Consider the following 23,136-nt stretch of genomic DNA (forward strand, 5'->3'; position numbering starts at 1 on the left):
GTATTTTTTGTGGCAAATCTGCTTTTCAAAAAGCTTTATTCCTCTGCCCCTTTTGCTCCAGATCTTCTATGAATTTTTAAAATGTTTTCAAAGTAGTTCCAAATTCCACATTGTTAGATCAGAAACAAGTGAATGTGCATTCAAGGGAGGCAAGTCAAACACACATCTTTCCATCCTAGTTTGTAAAGTCTGACAGGTCTGGACATAAAGAACCCTTGGAAAGAAGCCGCCAAGTGGGAAAGTCCTTGAAATACTGCAGTCAAAGAGGATAATAAACACAGCATTTATTTTACATGGCTGAAATCCAACAGAGGAAACATGTAAAATAAATACAGATTATACTAAACACACCTTCCTAAAAAATGAATGGAATGCACTAGAAATGTGGCATAAAGCTCACATAAAAAATACCAAAGATTAATTAATTAAGACAAATAATCTAATTACTTTTCAGATAACACTTAAATCTAGGACAAGAATCTGGAATAATGAAGGCAAAAATATGCAAGGGGAACCATTTTTGCTGTTTTGATTTTACGATTTTGGTGTCTTTATTAGATCCACTTCACAGGTCCTAAACATTTTTCTGTAAAGATATGACCTAGTCAGATACAACTGATCTATCAGTATCTACCTATCCTTACTCAAAGTTTAAGTAATTATTCTACAGATAGTTCATTTACAGTGCTATGCCTTCCTAAAAATTGTCTCATAATGGAACCACAGTATCATTGAATGGTTTGTGTTGGAAGGGATCTTAAAGATCTTGTCGTTCCAACTCCCTGCAATGGGCAGGACACCTCCCACTAGACCAGGTTGCTCAGAGCTTCATCCAACCTGGCCTTGAACACTCCCAGGCAACAGACAAGCTTAAGACAAAACATAGGTTTTTTCTAACTTATGGAATGATTATGTTTTTATGGTGAGGAGGTAGGAAGTTTGTACAAATCTTCTGATAATAAACATTTTAATAAATTTTTCTGTCTTTGCAATATTTACCATTTCCTTTGTATTTTCCTATAAACTTTGAGAAACATTATAATGCTAATGGTTTTCTGACTCAACATGTGAAAGTTTTTTATTATATTCCATAGTGCACATTTGTATGTAATATGCATCTGTAAATGCACACTTTATTTGTATCAGATTTTACATTACTTTTGAGCTACTTTTTTCACCATATGTACATGATTTTGTGGTTTATAACAGCTGATTCTTGCAGAAATCCTAAAATCACAGGAGTTTTCTCCACAGTTGTCTCTGCACAAATAAATCATTCAGGTTTTGCATTTATTTTTCAGTAATGTCCTGGGCAAAGATTTGAGGTGGGGAGTGGCGGAAAAGATATTTCAGTCCAAAGTTATTTCTTACTGGCACATCTAAAGCTTTTGAACTAGGGACATAAAAGAAATTCTGACATGCTTAACTGAGACTATTCTATTCTGTACTAGGTGGGAGAAGTGCATCCTCCAAAAAGTATGTCCAATTATCTGCCAAAACCTGGCCACTGAGAGTAATTTCTAGCTTAAATAATACTAGACTTTTTTCTGATGCCAATTTCTACTCTGCAGTATGATCTTAATTGGGAAAGTAAATTTAATTATTTCTCTCCTGCTATGGAATTCAGACTACTCGCATATGCTGGAAAATGAAAGCAGAATATTAACTCTGGAAGTTGTCTCTCATCAAACCTTCACATCTTGCCAGCTACACATCATAGCTTACTATGACCAATACCAGGTAAGACAGACTGCCTATAACAAGTATAGTGGGTTTTACTCAAGTGATTTACAGCAAGGTTTATGGGAAATGATTTTCTACTATAGTCATCCTAGAATGAGTCTTCTGATAAACAATAGAGCTTCGACTCAGCAGTATTATCTCCAGATATCTTACCTACTTCTCAAAGGGACTGTGAGGTTTGTACAGCAAACATAGGATGAAAGCACTTAAAACTACTGTTCAACAGGGCGTGACAGTTTTAATGTTTTTAATATTGTTAAAGGAAATGAATATTTAAAATATTTTTCATGAAATGCACATAAATTGCAGAATTTTGAGCCTGAAATGTCAATCCAAATAAAAGTATCTTGTATAATGCTGACGTGCTAGTTTCTTTAGCAAAACTCATCCATAATCACTATCAACTCTGAAAGGATTCAGTCATAAAATCATGCGAACAACTAGTGCAAATATCCTATTATGAATTTTTCACTAAAGAAGAAAAATCACTGGAAATAATCAAGAAAGCCAGCTGACAATTAGTTCTGTACTTACAACAAAACATCTTTTGGGCATATCTTGCCACACTATACATTTAAATAATCACTGTTTTCAGAAAAAATGTTTTGCTCTCTCTTCCCTGTTTTTTTCCTCCCTAACATAACTTTCTTACAGACCATCACAGAATCACTCTTATCCAGTGAAATTGCTATGTAACCACTCTAAATGAATATTGTTTTACTGAAGGATAGGGAATCCAAAATCTAACAATACTTTAAAAAGTTATTATGATTAATTATTTAATCACCTTACACAGAAGTAATAACAACCTGCAATTACTGGTTTATCAAACACAGATAGATTTCCTAGAAACACAAGGAAAGTTGTTCTTGGTTACTTTAATGAAACATAACCATAGAAATAGGTAGAAGAAAGAAAAATCAGGGAAATTCTCTGACAAAAGGTGAATTTGTGGGAGATAAGGTCACTGAAAAAATGTTTAGGAAAAATGACACACTCATAGGATTAAAAAGAAACATTAATACAGTAATGTCAAGCCAAGTGAAAAACCACATCTCACTAACGTAAATGTACATTAAGGCCTTTCTTTACTTTTAATGACGGGTATAAGGGGCTTAATTCTTAAAATATGAAGATTATAAAGAAACTTTGAATCTTAAAAAATTCTGTAAAGTTTTTCAAATTTTCAGCAGATAGAGAAGCATGCAACTATGAGAAATTTTGAAGTGAAAATGTTTGATAATATTCTTTTCCATCATTTCATATCATTTGGAGAAGTTTTCTGTGAAAGACAATCATAAATGCTCCATTCAGCTGTTTTGAGAATCAAAATTCTTGTCTTTACAATGGCATAATATTAATATATTTAAAAAACAAATATTAAAAACAAAAAGAATAGAAAATACTGAGACACCCATTATATTCAGGAATCCACACAGGGTGATGGGATATCTCTCCATTTACCTCTTGATCTATCATTCAGAATTTATCACCAGATCTCTAGTGGGCAAGATCTCATTACAACACTCTTCAGAAACCAATATCCATGCTATTGACACTGTTCATACCTGTTCATTGTTTGAATAATGCCTCCAACAGAGAAGCTGAAAATTGAGCTGACACAGGACTTAAACTCCAGAGATTTTTGCCAGTGCAGGAGACAGCACCTAGCAGAGCCCATGTGTACAAAGCACAGATAAAATGACACTGGCCGTGTATGAACTGAGTAATTCGTCTTTGCCTCTTTGTACCTGCCCAGTACATCTCAAAAAATGGGACTTCATTTACCTGTCTTCAAATTCCAATAATTTTGACATTTAGAAGCAGCAAGCAATGCTTTAACTCTGAAAGAGAAGCAAACCTATATTGGGTAATATAATCAAAACTAACTGATCTTTTTACATGCATTAAAAGGCTGTGTTAATATTACACTTGGGGCTATTATAAATGTCTTACATTGCACACATTTAGGATACATCAAAGTTTTATCACAGTCATTATAAAAATGTCGCTTGAAACTATTTTTACACTAATAAGATGGTCTTCAATTGAATAAATTGCAGTTACAGACTGATTACCAGTGCTACAACTTACATTTAGTTCACAGGTTAGTACAGTGATGGATAACATGCAGGGGGAAAAAATTAATGCATGATTCAACTTTACACTTTGTCCCTAACCAGGTTGATTTAAGCCATAAGTAAAAGTTGAAATGTCAAATCTAGTTGGAAGATATAAGGTAATACACATTCCACTTGCTTCTGAAGTGCACAACCAATAACACACTATTATTTATGCAGATAGGATAACACATTCTCTTAGCCCACACTGCAACATATTTTGTCTCAAATTAGCCAGTAAATCACTACCACAGAAACTATTAACAATCATAAAGCCTTTTGAGTTTTACAAGGTGTTCATAATGGGCCATTCCATGTGATTTATATGAAAAACATGACTCAGATCTTCAGAGGCAACTAATGTGGGGCTTGCTGTGTGACCTCTTGTTATCTTTGGGATGGTATGTAAAACTTATACCTTTCTTAATATGAGTCAGACAAATGGAGTGATAAAACACAACCCTCACAGCGTTTCTATTAAAAATGTGTTCCCTTTTGATAAGACTTACACAGAAAGGCTATATTTAAGTGGAACTACTAGATGGATTAAATTCACCCAAAAGTACTTTAAAACAGGCACAAGCAGTTATAATCACCCAGGGACATAGTTCTTCAAGAGACAGAATTTGTTAACTAAAGTGGAATCCATTGAATTACAACTAACAAAAGTCCCTGACTTCCACAAATGTGTGTTAATTGGTGTGTTTCAATTGTTAAAGTATTCAGGAAACACAAGGCTGCTTTAACTGGATTGTGCTAAGAAGGTTTAGAGAGGGCTTTCCTTCTGTGCAGCTGCTCAGTAATGGAAACTTTGGCATTATCAGAAATTTTTGCAACTTCCTTCAAGATGATGTACTTCTCTGATGCCATAAGAGAAGTAAATACAAACTGGTTTACACTTCTAGGTTCCTCTAATTCAGTTAACATTCAGCCACTTCTTTTCTATCTTTTTCTTGGTTTTTTACAAATTCTTTCTATTATTGCTGCTCAAAGCAACTTATAGGCATGCTGTTTTAAAGAAAAAGGGATACTGGCCTTACTATTCAGATTTTCCCAGTCACCTTCTCTCCACACTTACAGCCTGTTTTCACTTCTCAAGGGCAAGTGCTACAGTTCTACTCATTAACAACCAAAGCGAAGATCTAAGGTGGAAAAAACCCAGCAGATGTCCTCTTTACAAACCAAATTACCATATTTTAGTCACTCAAAAAAGAGAGAGAATTAGAGAAATAAAAATTACTTTCTTTTTTTCATCTTGAAGAACTTGGGAGTTATGATTGTACTGAACCAACTTTAAAGGTGTTTAAGAAAAATGAATTTAACAAAAATAAATTTAAAGTTTAAATCCTACACTTGCTACTTTGAGTCTTACTTACTGTAATGACCTTAATTAGAGGAACAAATATTAATGAAAAAGAGAAAAAAAGCCCAGTTAACAGAAGATAAGTCAAAGGGAACTAAAAGAAGAGCCAATTATAAAAATTCTAGTGGCTCCAGTACCTTCTGCCAGAGGTTCATTAAAAAAAAAAAAGGTCAAATGCATGACAGTGAAACAGTCTACACCATTGATGTTTATAGGGCTGCAACAAGCACATTAAACAGGGAAAAAGTTATTCCTGAAAATACAAGCCCTTCTAATACAGTCTACATTTTTTCCAGAGAGGGAGGTAAAGGGGAGAGCACAGCAGAAAGCAAACTAACCTAAACTGTTGTGACTGCAAAGAAAATGTTTCAGTATTATTGCATTTTCTTGCACCATAAAAGTACTTTAATCATGTCGTTCTGACATCATCTTCAAGATTATTCCAAATCCTACCATTTATGAGAGTCTTTCAGCCCTACTTTGGGAAGCAGGGATGGGTAGAGAAATAGAAAGGAAGATTTGAATGCCTTTGTTGAAAAAAAACAAAAAACCCCAATTTGTGTGGTGGGAGTGGCTGGGCTCTGAACTGAGGAACTGCATTCATCACTTCTTATTTCACAGGCTGTAATTAGAAGAAATGAAGATTCACCTTGAAACAATTGCCTCTCAAAGTCTCTTTCTCTGAGTGATATAAAAGGAATTCAGGACTAACATGTTCTAGATGTTAGTCTAGAGGAGGGGAGGAGGGTGGAAAGAGAACAAAGGAATAGCAAGAACTGTTTTCTTGATTGTATAATACTCAACTCATGGGTACATATAAAATATGACAATATGATGGTTTCAGGAGCTACAAACCTCTCGTATTACTGCCAAGAGAATTCTGAAAACATACCAGAGATTCAAGGATAATAAATATACATAAATTAAAGGAAATGGTTGTTCCAGAGGTATGTGGTTGGATGGTTACTATAAATAGACATCCACACATGCAATAACTGGCGTCCCTTATGTGGCACATGTGACTGAACTCAAAGTATATTTACCCTTTATATAGGTCTGCAAAAATAACCATAAAGTTATCCTTCTGCCTAGGAGATTTGTCTCCAGTGTTACCAGAGGTCTGTACTATGCAAAAATACACTTATTTTTTTTGCTAGAAGTTAACAGTTATACAAGAAATCTTCAGCCTGCTAGCAGTGTTGGACCCCTAGCAGGCCAACAGTCCTTACTATCTCTACCTTGATGCTGTTTCACTCCACTTCTACACATGCGAGTTCCCTGTGGCAAGTATTCGTACATCTCTGGATATCTGTATGAATTAAGTATGAATCACAAGATGCTTCTGCATGAACACCATAAAATATTTGAGGAGGAAAAAGAAAGAAAAGAAAACCCAGCATCAGCTGCCATACAATCTCAGACCAGCACTGCCCCATGAGCAGGGCTGGCTGCTGACCTCATCGAGGGCCTTGCACACACTGAAAACAGCTTCAACATTAACAAGCATGTTAATCTGCCTGAAATCAAATAGGCAATTACTATGCTACTTCCATGAATTTTAAGGCAAGTATAATTTGATAGTTAGACATTAATAAACCTGTTTCATGGATCTTACCACTATCTGATAAAGAAGCTTTCTTTTACTATCTCTTTAACGTTATTAAATAAAGTAAACTCGTATCTGGTTAAATAGGCTTCACAAGTGCTAATCTTAGCCTAAAGCACTCTAATGGATTGACTCTTCCTCAGCAGGGCTATATAAATATTTATAAAGACTTCACACGAAGAACAGATCTGACATAGGGCTTTAAAAGACTTCTCAACATATACAGAACCCGGAGAAAGAAAAGATTTTGTAAAGACAACTAAGCTCTTAGCCTTCAAAAAACCTTCTTAAATCCTGGAGGGCTGGCAATAGCACACAAACATATGTCTGAATCTGCACACAAGATTCACATCAGGGCCATGCTACCAATCCTCCAACAATGGTATCTTATGCTCGCAGGCTGCCTTATGAGTACAAGATTTTCTTTTTACCTGGCCCATCTGCTTTTCTTGATAGACAGGTTTACTATGCCCCTAACAAAGCAAAAAGTGATTATGCTGTTTTTCTGACTTGTTTCTGTATGGAGAAGAACCAGCACTGAAAGCCTACATGGAAGCCAAACACACAGTCCATAGTCCCTTTAGCAAAAATAAGCCTTCTCCAATACAAATTGCATCAGAAAAAATAAGTATTTCTTTGAATAGTGTAGAAGAGAAAGCATGAAATCCTGGCTCTACTGATAATGTCAATTGCTTCTAGTCACTGCATCACAGGCAGGATTTTACTACAAAGGGGTGGCCCTTCTTCCTAGGCCAAGAAGTGAAGTCATGGGGATAAGTAAATTATTTATTTTTTTCTCACTACAGCAAGTTTCTACCAACTAAAACTATTCCACCATGATAATATTATAGATGAAAAAAATGATACACCATCAATTTAAGCTCTTCTCCATCTTGAGATTAAGTAGCTACAATTTTCAATTTACATGGCATATTAGTATTTGATTAATCTATTTCTTTAGGAGAGCATATGAAAGTATAATCTTTTCTGCCACACAGAATAGTTATATCATGCATCCAGTGTTTTCATTGTTGTTATTGATACATGGCTTGGAAGAAACTACTCTCACCTTCAGGTAACTGCAGTATAGGCAAAATCCTCAGCTGAACCTTTTCCCCACCAAGGGAAGCCAAAAAAAGAAATCTGACTTTTCAAGTTTGTAATAGCTGGTCTATCTGTACGAAACATTTCAACATTCCCCGACTAAAAGTAAACTTAATTAACATCTATGAACTATCTTTGGGATCACTGGACAGCCTAGGTTGCAACATAATTGCTTCCCAGCTGTAAAACTGCAAAGAAGATTACGCATGGGCCTTGTTCTCCCAGACCACATCAGCCCTCATGATACCTTCACTGGACCAGTATTACACAAGATTTATAGGGCTTGAATTAGTGCATTTGAGGTTTAATTAGAGCTCCATAAATTTTCAGCAGTTCTCATATGACACTGCCTCAGCCAGTGATCATTGGTTTCCCCTGAATTCTGGGCAGAAGGTAGAAGACCAGGCTATAAAGGACAAGACAACCATTGGCTCTGTGTACAGCAGTTTTTACAAGCCAAACCATATTCCACTAGGGGTTTATCAAATCAAAAAATAGACTTCCCGCTTGCCAGAATATGACCTCAAGAGGACAAAGCAAGTAAGTTCTCTACCAACAACGTATCTATTCATTTCTGCTTGCAGGGAGGTGGAGGAAAGAGCGCCACTTCACATAAACAACAAGTCTTCAGAAGTTCTCTCCAGAGAGACTGGTAAACATATGGGGCAGAAAAAGACACAAAAAGCTATGTTGCTCTTGCCTTTAAATCAGAAAGCTGTTATGAAAAATAACATACCTAGTTTCATGTTCAAAAATAAATCAGGAAAATAAAACTCATTCTTTTTTTTTCCTTACTTTGAAACTGCCAATGGCCTTGCAGCAATGCTTCCCAGAAAGTTAGGTGTGTCCTTTACTGAGAAAGCATGCACCATTCTGGCCTAGCACATGAGCTCTATTTAAAGACATTTTCTTACTCACAATTTGAATTATTTTCTCACCCTGTACGAGTTCTCTACTGTCAGAGAGAAACAATAAAACCCAAAGTACTCCTCTCAGGTTATTACCTGTATAGCTGCTGCTGAAAATCTTGCCAATGCAATATTTCTTTATATTTAGAGAATGATTGATTGGTTGTTTTGAAACTAGAACTACACATGCAGAGATTTCAATGAGTTCTGCTTTGGAATGACCACTTGACATGGCACAAATCTACATTTGTTTCTGTTGCTCACACAGCAGACTACTCCTTCAGAGCCTCCTCAACAGACGTAAAAGTGGATTCAAAGGTTTTCTCCACGGGAAAGACAAATTTTGTGTCACACATACAGTGCTTTTGCCTAGCCTTTTAGAGCATTCCATCTTTCAAAATTGCACACAATATCTTAGACTTGTTATTTAGCAGAAATAGCCTTGTAGAGTATTATTCAGACCATAAAGATATGAGAAATTATCACATAAGAGGAAAGGAAAAAGCTGGAAGATATTATACAAAAGCAAGATAGTTAAAAATTTGAGCAGTCCTGGGGCATCGGATTAATATTGTGGCCTGTTAGACCTCCCTTGAACAAGGAAGGTCTTGAAGGAAAGCACAAAACTCCGGCCAAAATGCACGCAAAGCGAGCAAGTTCTGCAAGAACAACTCTAAGACTCAGCAGCAAATATATTCTATGCTTTATGTTCAACAATCCAATGGACTTGACCTGTAGCTAAATGCAAAACATGCAGGTGACATCCTATTTCTAACTCAGAAATTATATTTTTTTCTATTGAATTATGTACAGTTTCTTCCAGTTCATGCTTGATGGGCTTGATGAAAACAGGTAGAATAGGAACATTCACTGCCTCTCCTATTCCATTCTTTTTGCTAGACAGATTTCTCTTGTGTTAGTGCCTTCACCTTTCACTTTAAAACCTACATTTAGTTCACATTGTCTGTGTGCAATTAATAATAGTAATAGGCCAACTGCTTACTCATATCTAAACATTTTACAGTGTTTATGTATGAGCTAATAAATAAATTTCCAATCATTGGTGATCAGGTAGTAGATGTATAACATAAGGACACATGCTTAGTGGAAAATAAGGAAAGCAACACAAAAGAGCAAAAGCATTATTATCATATAGATGCAAAACTTTACAGTGAGAGTCACAAGCTAGAGTCTGGTGGCAAAATACTGCAAGGCATAATACAGCAGAATGTAAAAATAAAAGTCAACAGTTCGCACACATATGCCAGAGTGGATCTGCCTTCTTGCTTACAAGAATTGTGACAGCTAAACTTTGTCCCATTTGCGTAATTCCACTGGAGCAGGATCCTGACTCCACAGCTTGACTGGAGATAGCTGTGTGTTATTTCAATAAAATGGGTTTCTCCCTTGTTCGTATGCTTCCTGTGTGTATTCACACTAATAGTCCTTTTGATAAAACCCTCCAAAAAATTAACTTTAATAGCTATTCTATAGCTAAATCTGCACAACTGGGTGGCAAATATAACTGAGCTCTCTACAGCAAAACTGGAGTCTTCAAAAGAATTATAAGAAAAAAGACAAAAGATTACAGGTTCAGCACTGCTTCTGGAGTAAAATGTATATTTGTGATAAATGTATCAAATCCCCTAAAAACTACACCTATTGAAACTTCATATTTAGGCTGATTTGCTTTCCAAATCATATAGAGAGCACAGTTGTGTACAATATTTAAACAAGTACAACCACAGAGAAATGCTGGGAGATTTAAGAGAAATAAAAGCATGATCAGCTAGCTTGTAATCTTCTTTTCTCTTATTCTCCTCCCTATAGCTGCATTAAATTGCCTGTTGAGAACAATAACATATTTGTGCTTTTATAGGTAGAATGATTTGTATTATGTAAAGATTTGGCTAACAGAGTAAAGATGCATTCAAACTGAGCTGGATTATATGCTGCTAATAATTTTCTGGATGCTCTAGGGAACCCATAATTCTGGAGGAATAGAGATTAGCATTTGAATATATACTTTGCAATACATCTCAAAGCAGACTTTTTTAATTTCGTTTTTCTCATTTTTCTAAAGCCACACACTAACCAGAAATCGAATCACTGAAGCATTTTGAAGGAAAAAGTATACCACAATCAAGTTTTTATGCCCCACCTCCCCACACACTTTTGAGTACACAGAAAATCTGTCTTTTCACAACTCCCACACCATTTCAATAGCTTTCTTTAAAAAGTCAGACTACCTAGAAAATGTGAACAGGCTTGGAGTATTGTTCTGTACATGTTGAAAAAACAGAGGAACTCAACAAGCAAACCAGAATTTGCTGTTCTGAGTAAAAGCTCAAGCTACCTAGAAAGATGGTTTTGCTGTGGGCTAGCTCCTGTTTCAGAAAGTAATGTTAAAATACATTATTTTAACAAACTTAGTAAAACATCTCAAATTGCAAAAAAAGTACCCCTTAAAATATGATAGCATTCTTTTATTAACTTCAGCATAGACAGGACTCCCATTTTGCTGTTTTCATGAAACACTGAACTCTTTTGGCCACCATTTGCTGAATATTGAAATCCTTTGTAAATTGTGTATGGTTTTTAATGTCTATACTTTCATGATTTTTGAAGTGCTTAGTACTTCAGAACAGTTTTAAAGTATATGACTTTCTAATAAACATTATATTCTCTGACAAACTCAACTGGGAAGCATACTGTAGTGTTTCTTTTTAATAAATTACTTTTCTTACTTATAAGATTCGCCTAGCAAGCACAGATTCACTGGACAAAATATACTTATGATGACCTTTGGTCCTCAGTTATAATTAGTTGTATGGTCCCAGTTGCTTACAGTGTAAACAAAGACTGATAAACCCACACTGGCTGCATGTATTTATTATATTACAACTCAGCTGCCAAATGTCTAACTGTCCTAATAAAAAACTATTTTCTAAGGTTTATGTTTTATTGCATGTATGACTCCCTTATTGGTTAGCATTTTGGAGTTGTGGAAAAGGTTATGAATTTAGAAACTGACTGCATTCATATCATATTTAAAACTTAATGCTATTTTATTAAAGACATATGGGCCTCCAAAGTACACATATTAAATGTCATGTAAGAAAAGTAGCAGTTTAAATCATGGTCAAATTCATTTTTGACGTGACTCCTGAGGCTTCCCAAGATCTGAACTATTTCTTTGTAAATCTGGCAGTTTAACCACACTCATAAATCACTTTCAAAGCATATTATTTCTTAATTTTACTGCATTAGAGAGCATTTGGCCTACACAGTGAACTGTTTGTAACTGTTACATGAACAAAGTTGTATGTTTAGTCTTATAATGTGTGAAGAAAAAAAGTCTTAATTTCCCAGTTCTGAATTTACCTCTTATTTAAACCCAAATGATACATTTCCTAATGAAATTTACCAGAGTAAGATACATAGCATAGTTTGTTATACTGACATACCAGAAAACTTATTCTCCTGCTTCGAGCTCATAAGTTAGCAACACAAAGGCAACAGTAATTTAATCATTAAGCAAATACCCACAGGTTCTTTTACAAGAAAGAATGCCTAAGGTTTTCAAACCCCACCAAGGTTGAAAGAGAAATGAATCATCTTTGGGACAATGCACATGCCTTTACTAGGTTCCTTGATACAAAGACATTTAATACATTACAACTGAAGCATACCTTATATACATTTAAAAATTAAATGCATATCACTTAAGGATAGATACCCTGTCTGCTAAAGTCTCAAGAAAACCTACCTCTAAAACAGATCATTCACAAAAACAGGATTCAAAGCAATACCATTTTTGAAACATAATTGACATTTTTCTTATTTATTTTTAGAGACATTTCTAATTACAGAGTTAATTATAATTTGTTTTCCTATGAACATTCTTTTTGGATGAATAAGATAAATTAGGGCAACAGTTAACTGCAAAAGTTTTATAATCTCACTAATTCCTTCACACATAACACCAGTCCTCAGTCACAAATATTACTTAGCTTTTTATCCACACAATGAACCCCTGATTTTCCCCTGAAACACAGATCCGTAACCTAAATCACCAAATCTTAAAGATTTTATGCCAGACCCATTGTCTGCAAGATGGACACAATTAGAAAACATTAGCATCAGCTTCAGTTAACATTCAGGAACTGGAACCAGAATCTGTGACTCCAATATCATTTTAAGGGAGCAGATAAAACTGTGCTGAATCCTTTTTCTTTGGCAAAGGGAGCGGTTTTAGAAACTCATAAGCAAAAAAAGTTCAGGATCTCTTACAAAATATCCCTTTGGCCTATACATTTCTGGTAAGGGTGGAGACAAGGGCAGAAATATTAGGCCTTCTCTGAAAACAAATTTTTTTTTTTTTCCTGAAATAACTCATAAACCAGCTTTAAATTGGTCATGTTCATAGTCATTAATGAAGAGAGAATGACTGATATGCTTGAGCTTTTAGGAGATGACCTCATCACAGCCCTATCTGACTCTTGGACCACACTGTGGCTGATGTTAGTGAAGGGAAGGATTATTTTTTATAATGCTCTGGTGTTCTTGACCTGCCAATATTTCAAGCACACGATCTCTTTTTTTACCACAACAGGAAAGGCAGGATCCAGCTGCTTAAACACAAGCTTCTACTGCTGTTTTAGCCACTCTACAGTACCTGTGCCTGGTCTCCCATGGTGGCTTCAGAAAAACTTACATCTCCTATGTAAGATACTTATCTGCCATCCCTACAGGGGCCTGCTGTATACTTTAGAGTATCTAAAATGGCACCAGGCTGCTATTTTTAGGCATTTGCACTGTTTCCAAAGTGATTAGAAATATTAGTGCATTTGTTTTACCTTTCCCTTTGTTCCTGTCCTCTCATGCCATCCCTCTGACAATAGCAACACCAAAAAAAACCAAAACCCTAGCATTCACTTCACAATAAGATCCTATATGATGTGCTTGTATCCCATTTCATGTGATGAAGTCGTGGTTCTTCAGTTGTTTCTTGCTGCAAGATACGCTCCTGAGAAGATCACAACAACAAATCATCTTTGTCTTCATTGGCAGTGGCCCTTCTGACCACGCTTATCTCTAACAGCTGGGGAACTTCTCATGGGGCAGTGAAACAGTGAAGCCAGGCCTTAACACAGCACACAAATACACTGCAGAGCCTGCTGTGAAAACTGTGACATCCAACCACAGTCAAAACAAGCAATAAATGTAAAATCAGCCATGACAGTTCTTTCCAACTTTTAAAACAGGTGCATGTACATGTACAAAATTCCAGGTAGATCCTATGGTAGTGATAGTTTGCCACTGATTTTCTCTCTCAGAAATATTGCTGTGACAAACAGATTACAGAATAAAAAAATAATTATAATTGGACCTTTGTTTCCGTGCTAAAACTTAACATATATTCTAGCTTAAGACTACTACTATTTCAATACAAATAACTCACCAAAATTACTGAGAGTACATTAGACGTATTGTGTCTTAAGGTCCAGGAAAAAAAAAAAGAATCACCTATAGGAATATAAGAATAGCCATAAGCTAGCAAAGAGTTTTGCCAACGCCATATTAAATACATTTTTCTTTTTTTACAACATTCAACATATGAACAACTCCCGTGCTTAACACTGGTGTCATCTGATAATGAGATACTTTCCATTAGTTTTTCTGAAAAGAGGAACAAGAGCATCTGCTTGTACTCCAGCAGTGTTTCTATTTCCAAAACAAAAACAAAAAAAAATCCATATAAAATAAAACTCTAGCCATAATGATCCATTAAGACTCTAAGACAATTGTGATTCTACTGTTTGATACCATGCTGTTACATTCTGCTGAATGGCATTTTATTAAATAGACTGAGTTACATTACAAAAGCCAGACCATACACTTACAGCATCTAATAATTGAAGTTTACTTATATCTGAACCCACAAATGAAAATTTAAAAAAAAAAAACCAAAAAAACCAAAACACCAAAAACCCTGAGCAGTAATAAACAAATTGTCACAATAGTTTCTTCAATTAAATGGAGGCATCAATAATATACTGTGCCTACTGCCATTCATCAGAGGATTTCCAAGTGCTTTACAAATATTAAGTCTTACCAAGGGATCGATTTGCTCACTACTACTGAAGGACACACACTTTTCAGGTGCAAAGCAGCAGCTGGTTAACTAGCACACTGCAACATTACAGAACAGTTTAGGGCAGAAGGTGGAGAAGAATGCCTTAGTAAATTGAGACTGTAGAGAAATCCATAGAGGCAGAATGTAATCACCTGAACTGGATTGAGGCCAGAGCTCCAGGAATAACACCCCTTCCTATCTGAAAAATGCATTGGGATCATTAATGGCTAAAATGACATGGGGCTTCATGACAATCATGTACCTTTTTTTAAGGGAATAATTTTAGGAAAGAGACATCATCTTTTTCATTCTGCATATTTAATAGCAATTAAGATAGTGAAATGAAGTCCACATAGTACATGCCCAAAGAACATATGAGGGTGTTTTTTAAGAAATATCAACATAAGAACCAACATTGAAGAAGACTCTTTCTCCCTACCCTAATACACATATGACCCACACATGTCTATTCTTCCCTCTTGACAGCAGGAATTACAGTAGGTTATGAACCAAACATGTTATGGACTTCGGCTTAAAATACCTAAACTTTCCAAAGAGAAAAATGGATGACTGCATGACTGCTACAATGTCCTTGAAGTAAATATTATTTACTGCATCACAGTCTAGGCTGCAGTCTTAAATTTGTGTCCTTGTTCTGTTTTGGTATGTGAAATTTTGACATCTGACAATAAGAATCCCTGTTATGGGAAAGCTCTCTCAAAGAGGTATCTTATGAGCTAGCAGTTCACTGACACAATGATTTTTTACACTTTAGAAGCACTTTACTCTGCATATTCTTCAAATGCTCTAAATTCATAAACCAAGATCTCTACGCTATGGCAATGGTAAAAAGAAAAAAATTGTGAGCAATGCGGATGCTCTCCAAAGTTTTATCTGCCTCCTTTCATTTACTTTTTAAAAACCAGCCTTATTTTCCTAATTTAGGGAGGGGGTAAAAAGATCCATGAGATACACTGGCAAAAATGTTTTGCCTATATTCATGGAAGCAGGTAGAATATATCTGTTCAAGAAAAGTATGATTCTTGTTAAATAGTTAGGGACAAAAACTACTCAAATCATTCCTTATGCCTCATCTGATTTTAATAGAAGCATATATCATCATTGGTCACTTTGATAATGAGCTTTTCCTGTGAGCTTAAACACAAGAATACTGCCAACTGAAAGCAACACTGTAGATTTTATCTCACCTTATTTCTTAAACGGTACTGCCTAAATATTTACTCTTCCTATCATAATAAAATAATCTCCTCCTACCCTTCAAGTAACAGTGTGGGCATGAATCACAGACATTTATTACATGGAATGCAGATATTAGACTTGCCTTTCTGCTTCAGTGTCTCCATCTTGGTTCCTTAGAGAACAACTGCAATGTCAGGTTTCATAATTATAACTTGTGATGAAAACAATGCATCTGAGAGTGGAAAAATACTGAAAAATTCAAAACACCTACACTGCCGCCTTTTGTTAAGAGTTCCCTTACAGCCAGTGGACAAGATGCTTTTGGTAAAGCTGCAAGGAAGCAGAATAACTCCATTTAATATTAAGTTTGTTACATGGAAGTATATCTAAGGAAACCTGCCAATGGTTTGGCCCTACAAGCTGCAAAACTGTTACTGGTGACCAAATGGCTTCTGCTTTCTTTCACCACCATAAATTAAATGGATGAAAGTGTTAACCTTAGAAATGCAGTAAGTAAAAAAATATTTGTTCGGAAGAGGGGTTGAGAAATACTGGGAAATATATGTATTTTATAAAAGCAAGCAGGCTGACCCGGTATTAAGTAATTAAATTTATATTTAAAGAGACTTATGACAGTGCGTATCTATTCATAGCAACACACTTTAATGGATATATCCACATTTTATCATCTAGATTAAATGATCATGAATACAGACCTTTAAAATATGAAATTATGTACTTTGATACACCATAATTTCATTTTTTTATTTATATCATATGCAACGTAAAAATGTGTAGTCTTAAAATATTTTCTCAAATCACATTCTGCTTTGCATCTCTAAGTTTGAAAAATGAAACAGTTGGAAGCACAATTCATATACCTCTAAACCAAAGAGGGGTACAGTTTTAAATAATTATGTCAAGAAATGACAACTGTACTCTTTGAAAAAGCACAGATGAATAATTACAAAGCCGGGACATAATTAAGCAATTTTGACTGTCGTATTCTTGAGCTGTCTTTCTGATGTGAAATGCTGTCATGCCCAGAAACACACTTCACACTGGACAGGCATCTTCCACTTTGATCTACACTTATGCCAGTGAAATGAGGTCATGGTCTGGTCATTAAACAAGGCTTCCTCATCTGGCTCAATGCCTCTTATCCAGCCAGACTTCCCCAATCTTTATTAAAAGCAGGCACGATACAATGTTCAATATTTTGACAAAAGAAAACATAAACATAACAGAATATTGAAGTTTAGGTCACTTACATAGTGAGAAGGAATACTGCATTGTGACATTAAACTGTTTTCTAATAAATGATTGTGTCTTTCCATAAGACAGTCATATCACAAACAGATGCATTTTCAACAAAGGATGAAATGAAGCAAAGCACAAGAAAGTGTAGTGTTCTGTTTAAAAAAATAGGGAAAAATGAAAGTAAAAAAAAATTTATACAAAATAAAATATTTATGACTTAGTGATGACTGGTGATTGCTAGATAGTTTCACATTTGAGTAAACACAAGCTAGTCAGATGGAAATTTCTTGCTTTTATTCTCATTTTGTGTATTTTTTCTTGGTGGGGTATTTTGCTCTCCCAAGTATTTCATGTCAAGACTAAAATGAAAACAACTCCCCACATCACAGCCTCTTTAGATCATCAGTCTGCCTTTTATGCTGAATAAGCCATACCATCTCCTGCTTATCATAATGGGGGGAAATAAAGCCACAGCAGAAGTTAGGATTTTTTGTTGGTTTGTTGTTTTTAGGGGTTTTTTTCCTGAAAAAGCAGGTCTGATAGGCCCACTGTTGTTACTACATCTGGCAGAAGATTTTCATGTGACATCCACCAACATAAATACTAATCACTTCATCTCCTTTCCCAATAAGCATAGGCTGACACAGTGGCTCCCACCTTAGGTGAAAGGCAAAAAAACCCAAATTCCAAAAGAAATTGGGAATTTCATTATCATCAATGTCTTATACATCACTAGGTCAACTTATTATGGAGTTTTTTGGATGACGAATACTGGAAATGCTGCAATCTTCCTCTGAGTTTGGATCAAGGTGTAATCTCTAACTAGTTTCAGAAAGCTTAAAATATATTACCACTACCTGTCTGTTGAATCTGGCTGAAGCTGGTCAAAAATATTGACAGCTATGTGGGAGTGGAACTGGTGAACAGAGAACACAAGACCCAGGAAATGTGAAGGCTAAAGAGTAAAAACCCATTGTGTATGCAATGTATAACACATGCCAGAATTTGAAAGTGCAGTTACTGTGCACATCATCTTTGCAATATATGGAGGAATGCTGCTGGCTGTGGTCTTTGAGTAGAGCTGTCAATAGCTATATCCATACTTAGCTGCATCTCAAAGCATATATGCAGAGAAAATTCTGTGAGTCTTCTCAGACACAGAGTTTGCATGCATGTGTACTACAACCATGAATATCCTAGGAAATAAGCACAAATTCAAAACAATTTGTAGTGCTTTATAATATCTGCATCAAATTTAATATTTATTTTAAATTAGCCACTTCTGTGATTCGTATATAATATAGTATGATGAGGGTAATTTTGTAGCACCTTAAGAAGCATTAATTCATGCCATGAAAATCATTTACAATGATTTTACCATCAGTAATTTGTACTGAACCACTTATAAAGAAGAAAAAAAACTCTTTAGCATGGCAATAACAACAGTAAATTGGAGCCTTCTGCAAATTTTCTGAAATAAATGTATGGTTTATCATAAGACTTAGTGGGTAAATAATTCAAAACTATACAAGAGGTTCAATTGTAGATATAAAAGATAAAGATGTTATCCCTAAATTTGTTAAGTAATTTACCCTTAGCTATTGACTTAGAAAGAGGTTTAATCCAGAAAAGTAACTTCAAATTTGAGAGACACTATTTTTTCTCTTACACTATTAAGTTGGATGCAATTCACAAAATAGACTCTTAAACAAAAGATGTTAGACAAATTTTAAAAAAAACTTCACCAGATCCAAAATCTGATTAGATAGAATTGTAAAAGATGACATAGGTATGCTACGCCTAACACAATTCAGCTGTTGCATTTGGCCAGATTCAAAGATGGTTTGCTGTGAAAAAGATCTCCACCACAGCTTAAAAATAAATTAATTCATTTATTACATATATAAAGCTGAAATAGCTAAAGGCAGTGGTAAACAACATATCAAAGCAATGTTTGTATCAGAACTGTTAACATTTTAGTAGTTATAAATTAATCAGTCTGAATTAATTTGCAATGCACTGCAATTGTACTCATGATAATGCATTTATCCAGCAACACTGTTATGCTACCAAACAGTGCATTTCCATACCACTACATTATTATTCAGCATTATTGGAAATCTGCAATAAATTATTGATGGTATGCTTTAGAGAAAAAAACAGCAAACAGAAAGCAAGTACACTGAAAACTTGAGCGGAGTTCTAAGGAAGATGTGCAGTACTAAAGCACCCTCAGATTGCTGTTATCACGTATTGATCAACAATGGGAAAAGAAGGCAAAGTGGAGAATTCACATTCACATTGTGATTGCTTCAGCAGGATGCCCAGACTTGATGGAAGCTGTATTAAATGCTCAGATTACCAAAACTGTCTCTCTGATGTTGTCAATGCTTATTAGCAGGACGCCACTTTAAACAACATCATACGAAATTAGAATCAACTGGTCCACTAAAAGCCAATAAACACCACAGGTGTGAGCTCTGCAGTAGATGTTTAACATACAAGGCAGGGGACAACTTGCCAGAAAAAGTCACATTCTTTCACAAAAGTATATATCACACAGTTGTTACACTTCCTTGGGACAGGGTAAAAATATCCTTTTAAGCTCAGTGACATATATTAGTTACTTTGCTGTGTGCAACAGAGATTGAAACCAGAAATTTGATAACATGGCCATAGCCCATTAGACATGTACCTGCAAATCTGTGTATTAAACCACCCAAAAATTACTAAGGCTTTTGTCCCCCATCTGACCACATTTACCGATCCTTTCATTTGAAAAGTTTCACCTGTTAGTTTTTACCTTAGCAAAAAATGCAGCCAGGCTCTTGAAGTTATTTAATAATAGTGTTAATGAGTCATATTATTTTTATTACTTTCATTTACTCTCCTACCTTAGCATCCTTGGGCTTAACCACTTTCATGAAGGCACCTCTTATCAAGGCTTCCTCTCTCTCCCTCGTGGTTACTTTCCGAGTATCAAGAAATTTCAGGTTTGTCAATTTGTGCAGGACAAAATATCTGACAGATAGCAAAATGCACACAGTTACAATCCAGTAATGAACAAAGACATACACATAGACTAAATGACTAAATAAATAACAGCCATAAATAACAACAGCCTTTGCTTCCTCTCTCTATTCACCTTTTCCATGCAATGTAGCTTATGTACAAAGTTAGAATACTTAACTTTATTCTCTCAAATGAAGCTTGTTGTAAATTGCCCAAAACCATTTAATACTGCATGGATCAAACACAATTATCACCTGGACATGTATGTTCTCTTTGTATATTAGTGAGGTATAAAGCATATCAAGAAACAGAGTAATTTGGAAATTGTTTTGCGCTGCCTGTTTGGGAAAAGGAGCTTTGAGTGATACCAAAGATTCCAATCCACACTGCAGGAGAACACCAACCTGAGATATGGGAAATTGCCAGCTAACTTGTCTGCAAGAATTCTTAGCATTCGCCAACACTTCTTCAGATTTTTTATTTTCCTAAAAACACAATGATCAGCATTTGGAAGGAGAATCCCAATTTGACCCTGCCAGAGAGACAAGGTGTCTTTATGGCATACAGATCTCAGCTCAGGATTAAGTGCAGAAGCACACAGGGAGAGACTATTTATGGGAAATATATTTTAACAATTCCAAGTTTTTGTGAGGATTCATCAGTATTACATACTATTTAGCATTTTTACTCAAAGGACAGCAGCTTTCTAGCCTCAGAAAAATACTACTGGCTCCTCACTTGTGGAGGGAGAGAACATAGCAGATCAAAACCAAAGGAAGGCACAACCACAGCAAATCCAAATATCTAATCACCTCAAGTGCACATCATTTGCATTTAGTCAACCAAATGTGAAGCAGACACTACAAAGTGAGGGCAATATCAGACTGTTCCTGGCAGGGGGTAGAAAGGTGACGATAACGTTCCCCAGCCTAGCTTCTTTGCCTAACCCCCCCAGCCAGCCAGAGAGCTCCTCCCCACACCGATCCCTTCTGGCACTGAGAGGAAAAAAATCAAAGAAGTAGCAAACTCTGCATAATGTTTTGAAAAAGAACAACACACAAAACTGGTTTAAAAGGTAAAAGTTTATCTTATGATACTGTTTTCAAAACCAGATAAACACATGAAAAAGACTGTAATGCTCCCCCTTCTAAAACCAAGCAAAATTCAATGGTGCAAATAAACCTTTATGTCAAGTGCACCACTCCTCTGAAGCAACACCTTCATAAATTGTTAACAACTGAACTGAAAATACTCAGTTCTGAAATGCTCAGACAAATTCAACTTGAATCCTCAATCTATGGCTCTCAATTAGTTGAAGAAAGAGAGTCACTTCACAAAACAGAACATCTCCTAAGATCATTTTTTTAAACAACAGCTATACAGACCTATGAGACAGACACATTCTCAGACTCATTCCAGCTTTCCTGGCTGCCCTTCCAGTCCTCCCCGGCATTTTGCTGGCCCTTATCTTTCACTGGAGGAGAAGCTATCCATCTTGCATTACTGGCAGAAAAGCTCTGATGACAACAGATTCTTTCAAATGAAGACATGTACAGAAGGAAACAATATGTCAAGAATGAAGAAGAGTGAAGCTAAAAATGAGTAAAGACACCCACTAAGTGTAGGGTGAGAAAAGATGAATATTCAGGTGAAGAAAACATCGGTATTAGAAAATCAGCAAATGTTTAATGATGGAATGAAATATGCCATTGAAAAGCAGGCTGCAACAAAAATGACAACAGAATAAGACAGCACTGTCATCTATGCTGACTTTGGATCACAGCCCTAATGTCAGTCTCTCAATCATTTCAAAAGAGCTTAAAATTATAATAGCATTCCTTGATACAAATGTATTTTTGTATTTTTAAGCCATCCTGACTGCATTTCAAAAACCAGAATTAGCACTAGTACTTGTCAATTCCAGAAACAAAACTGAAAAACCCTACCCACTCAAATTAAACAGCAAACTGCTCCACAAGTTACAGGTCTGGGGTTGGTTCTCTTTTTCAAACTTGCAGACCTTAAAGCAGAGCAAATACTAAAAAGTAAGTACCATAAAGGTTATTCCACTGGTAGAAGGAAGGTATATCTGTGATTAATTATTTTAAAAGGTGATTTAAAATACAATCTCATTTACTCGTATTCTTTTTACTAAATGTGGGCTAAAAAGTATCGATATTATTTGAAAATAATACAATACATTTTTATTAAATGGCTGAAGAAAAACAGCAAGCTTCCTGGATATATTTTAGCTAGAAATATGAGGATACAGCTTCAATCTAAATGTAACACAAGTTTGCCATAAAAAATACAGGAAAGGATTACCAAAGCCAGGGAATGAGCACTCTACAATATCAATTCAACCCTTGTAAATTTAATCCAGGGTTATTTGTTGCACAAAATCTCTTTACTGTGATGTATGACTTAGTTACTAAGGTTATCACAGCAGTATCCTAAAGTTGCATAGTACATAAAACATTTCAGTTAACAATGCAGGGAGGTTAACTCCCACAGATAACCTACTATCAGAGGGTTACACCAGATGGCATGCCTCTGTCAGCTTTCAGGAGCTATTGATGGTTCAATCAGTTTGTTTTGAAGGTAAAGCACAACAAAAGGGCACTAAACTTATTCAAACTGTCAACAGGGACTACGGAATGTTGCTTGCAGGTAAGTAATTT

General features: G+C 35.5%; 1 protein-coding gene across 3 annotated transcripts in view; it reads right to left on the reverse strand.

The window, feature by feature from the left end:
- Positions 1 to 23,136, reverse strand: part of LRMDA (leucine rich melanocyte differentiation associated) — a 614,425-nt gene that overhangs the window by 230,379 nt on the left and 360,910 nt on the right. For 2 of the 3 annotated variants that reach the window (XM_042018603.1, XM_042018602.1), the window contains exon 5: positions 20,338 to 20,464. In XM_042018603.1, coding sequence (XP_041874537.1) covers positions 20,338 to 20,464 — 127 coding nt within the window. Of the gene's footprint in view, positions 1 to 16,780; positions 18,640 to 20,337; positions 20,465 to 23,136 lie in introns of those variants that run through there. The other variant, XM_042018604.1, reaches the window with a different exon arrangement.

Source organism: Corvus kubaryi, unplaced genomic scaffold (genome assembly GCF_017639235.1).
Source record: "Corvus kubaryi isolate FWS band 111438036 unplaced genomic scaffold, C.kubaryi_AGA036_p1.0 138, whole genome shotgun sequence".
Classification (NCBI taxonomy): domain Eukaryota; kingdom Metazoa; phylum Chordata; class Aves; order Passeriformes; family Corvidae; genus Corvus; species Corvus kubaryi.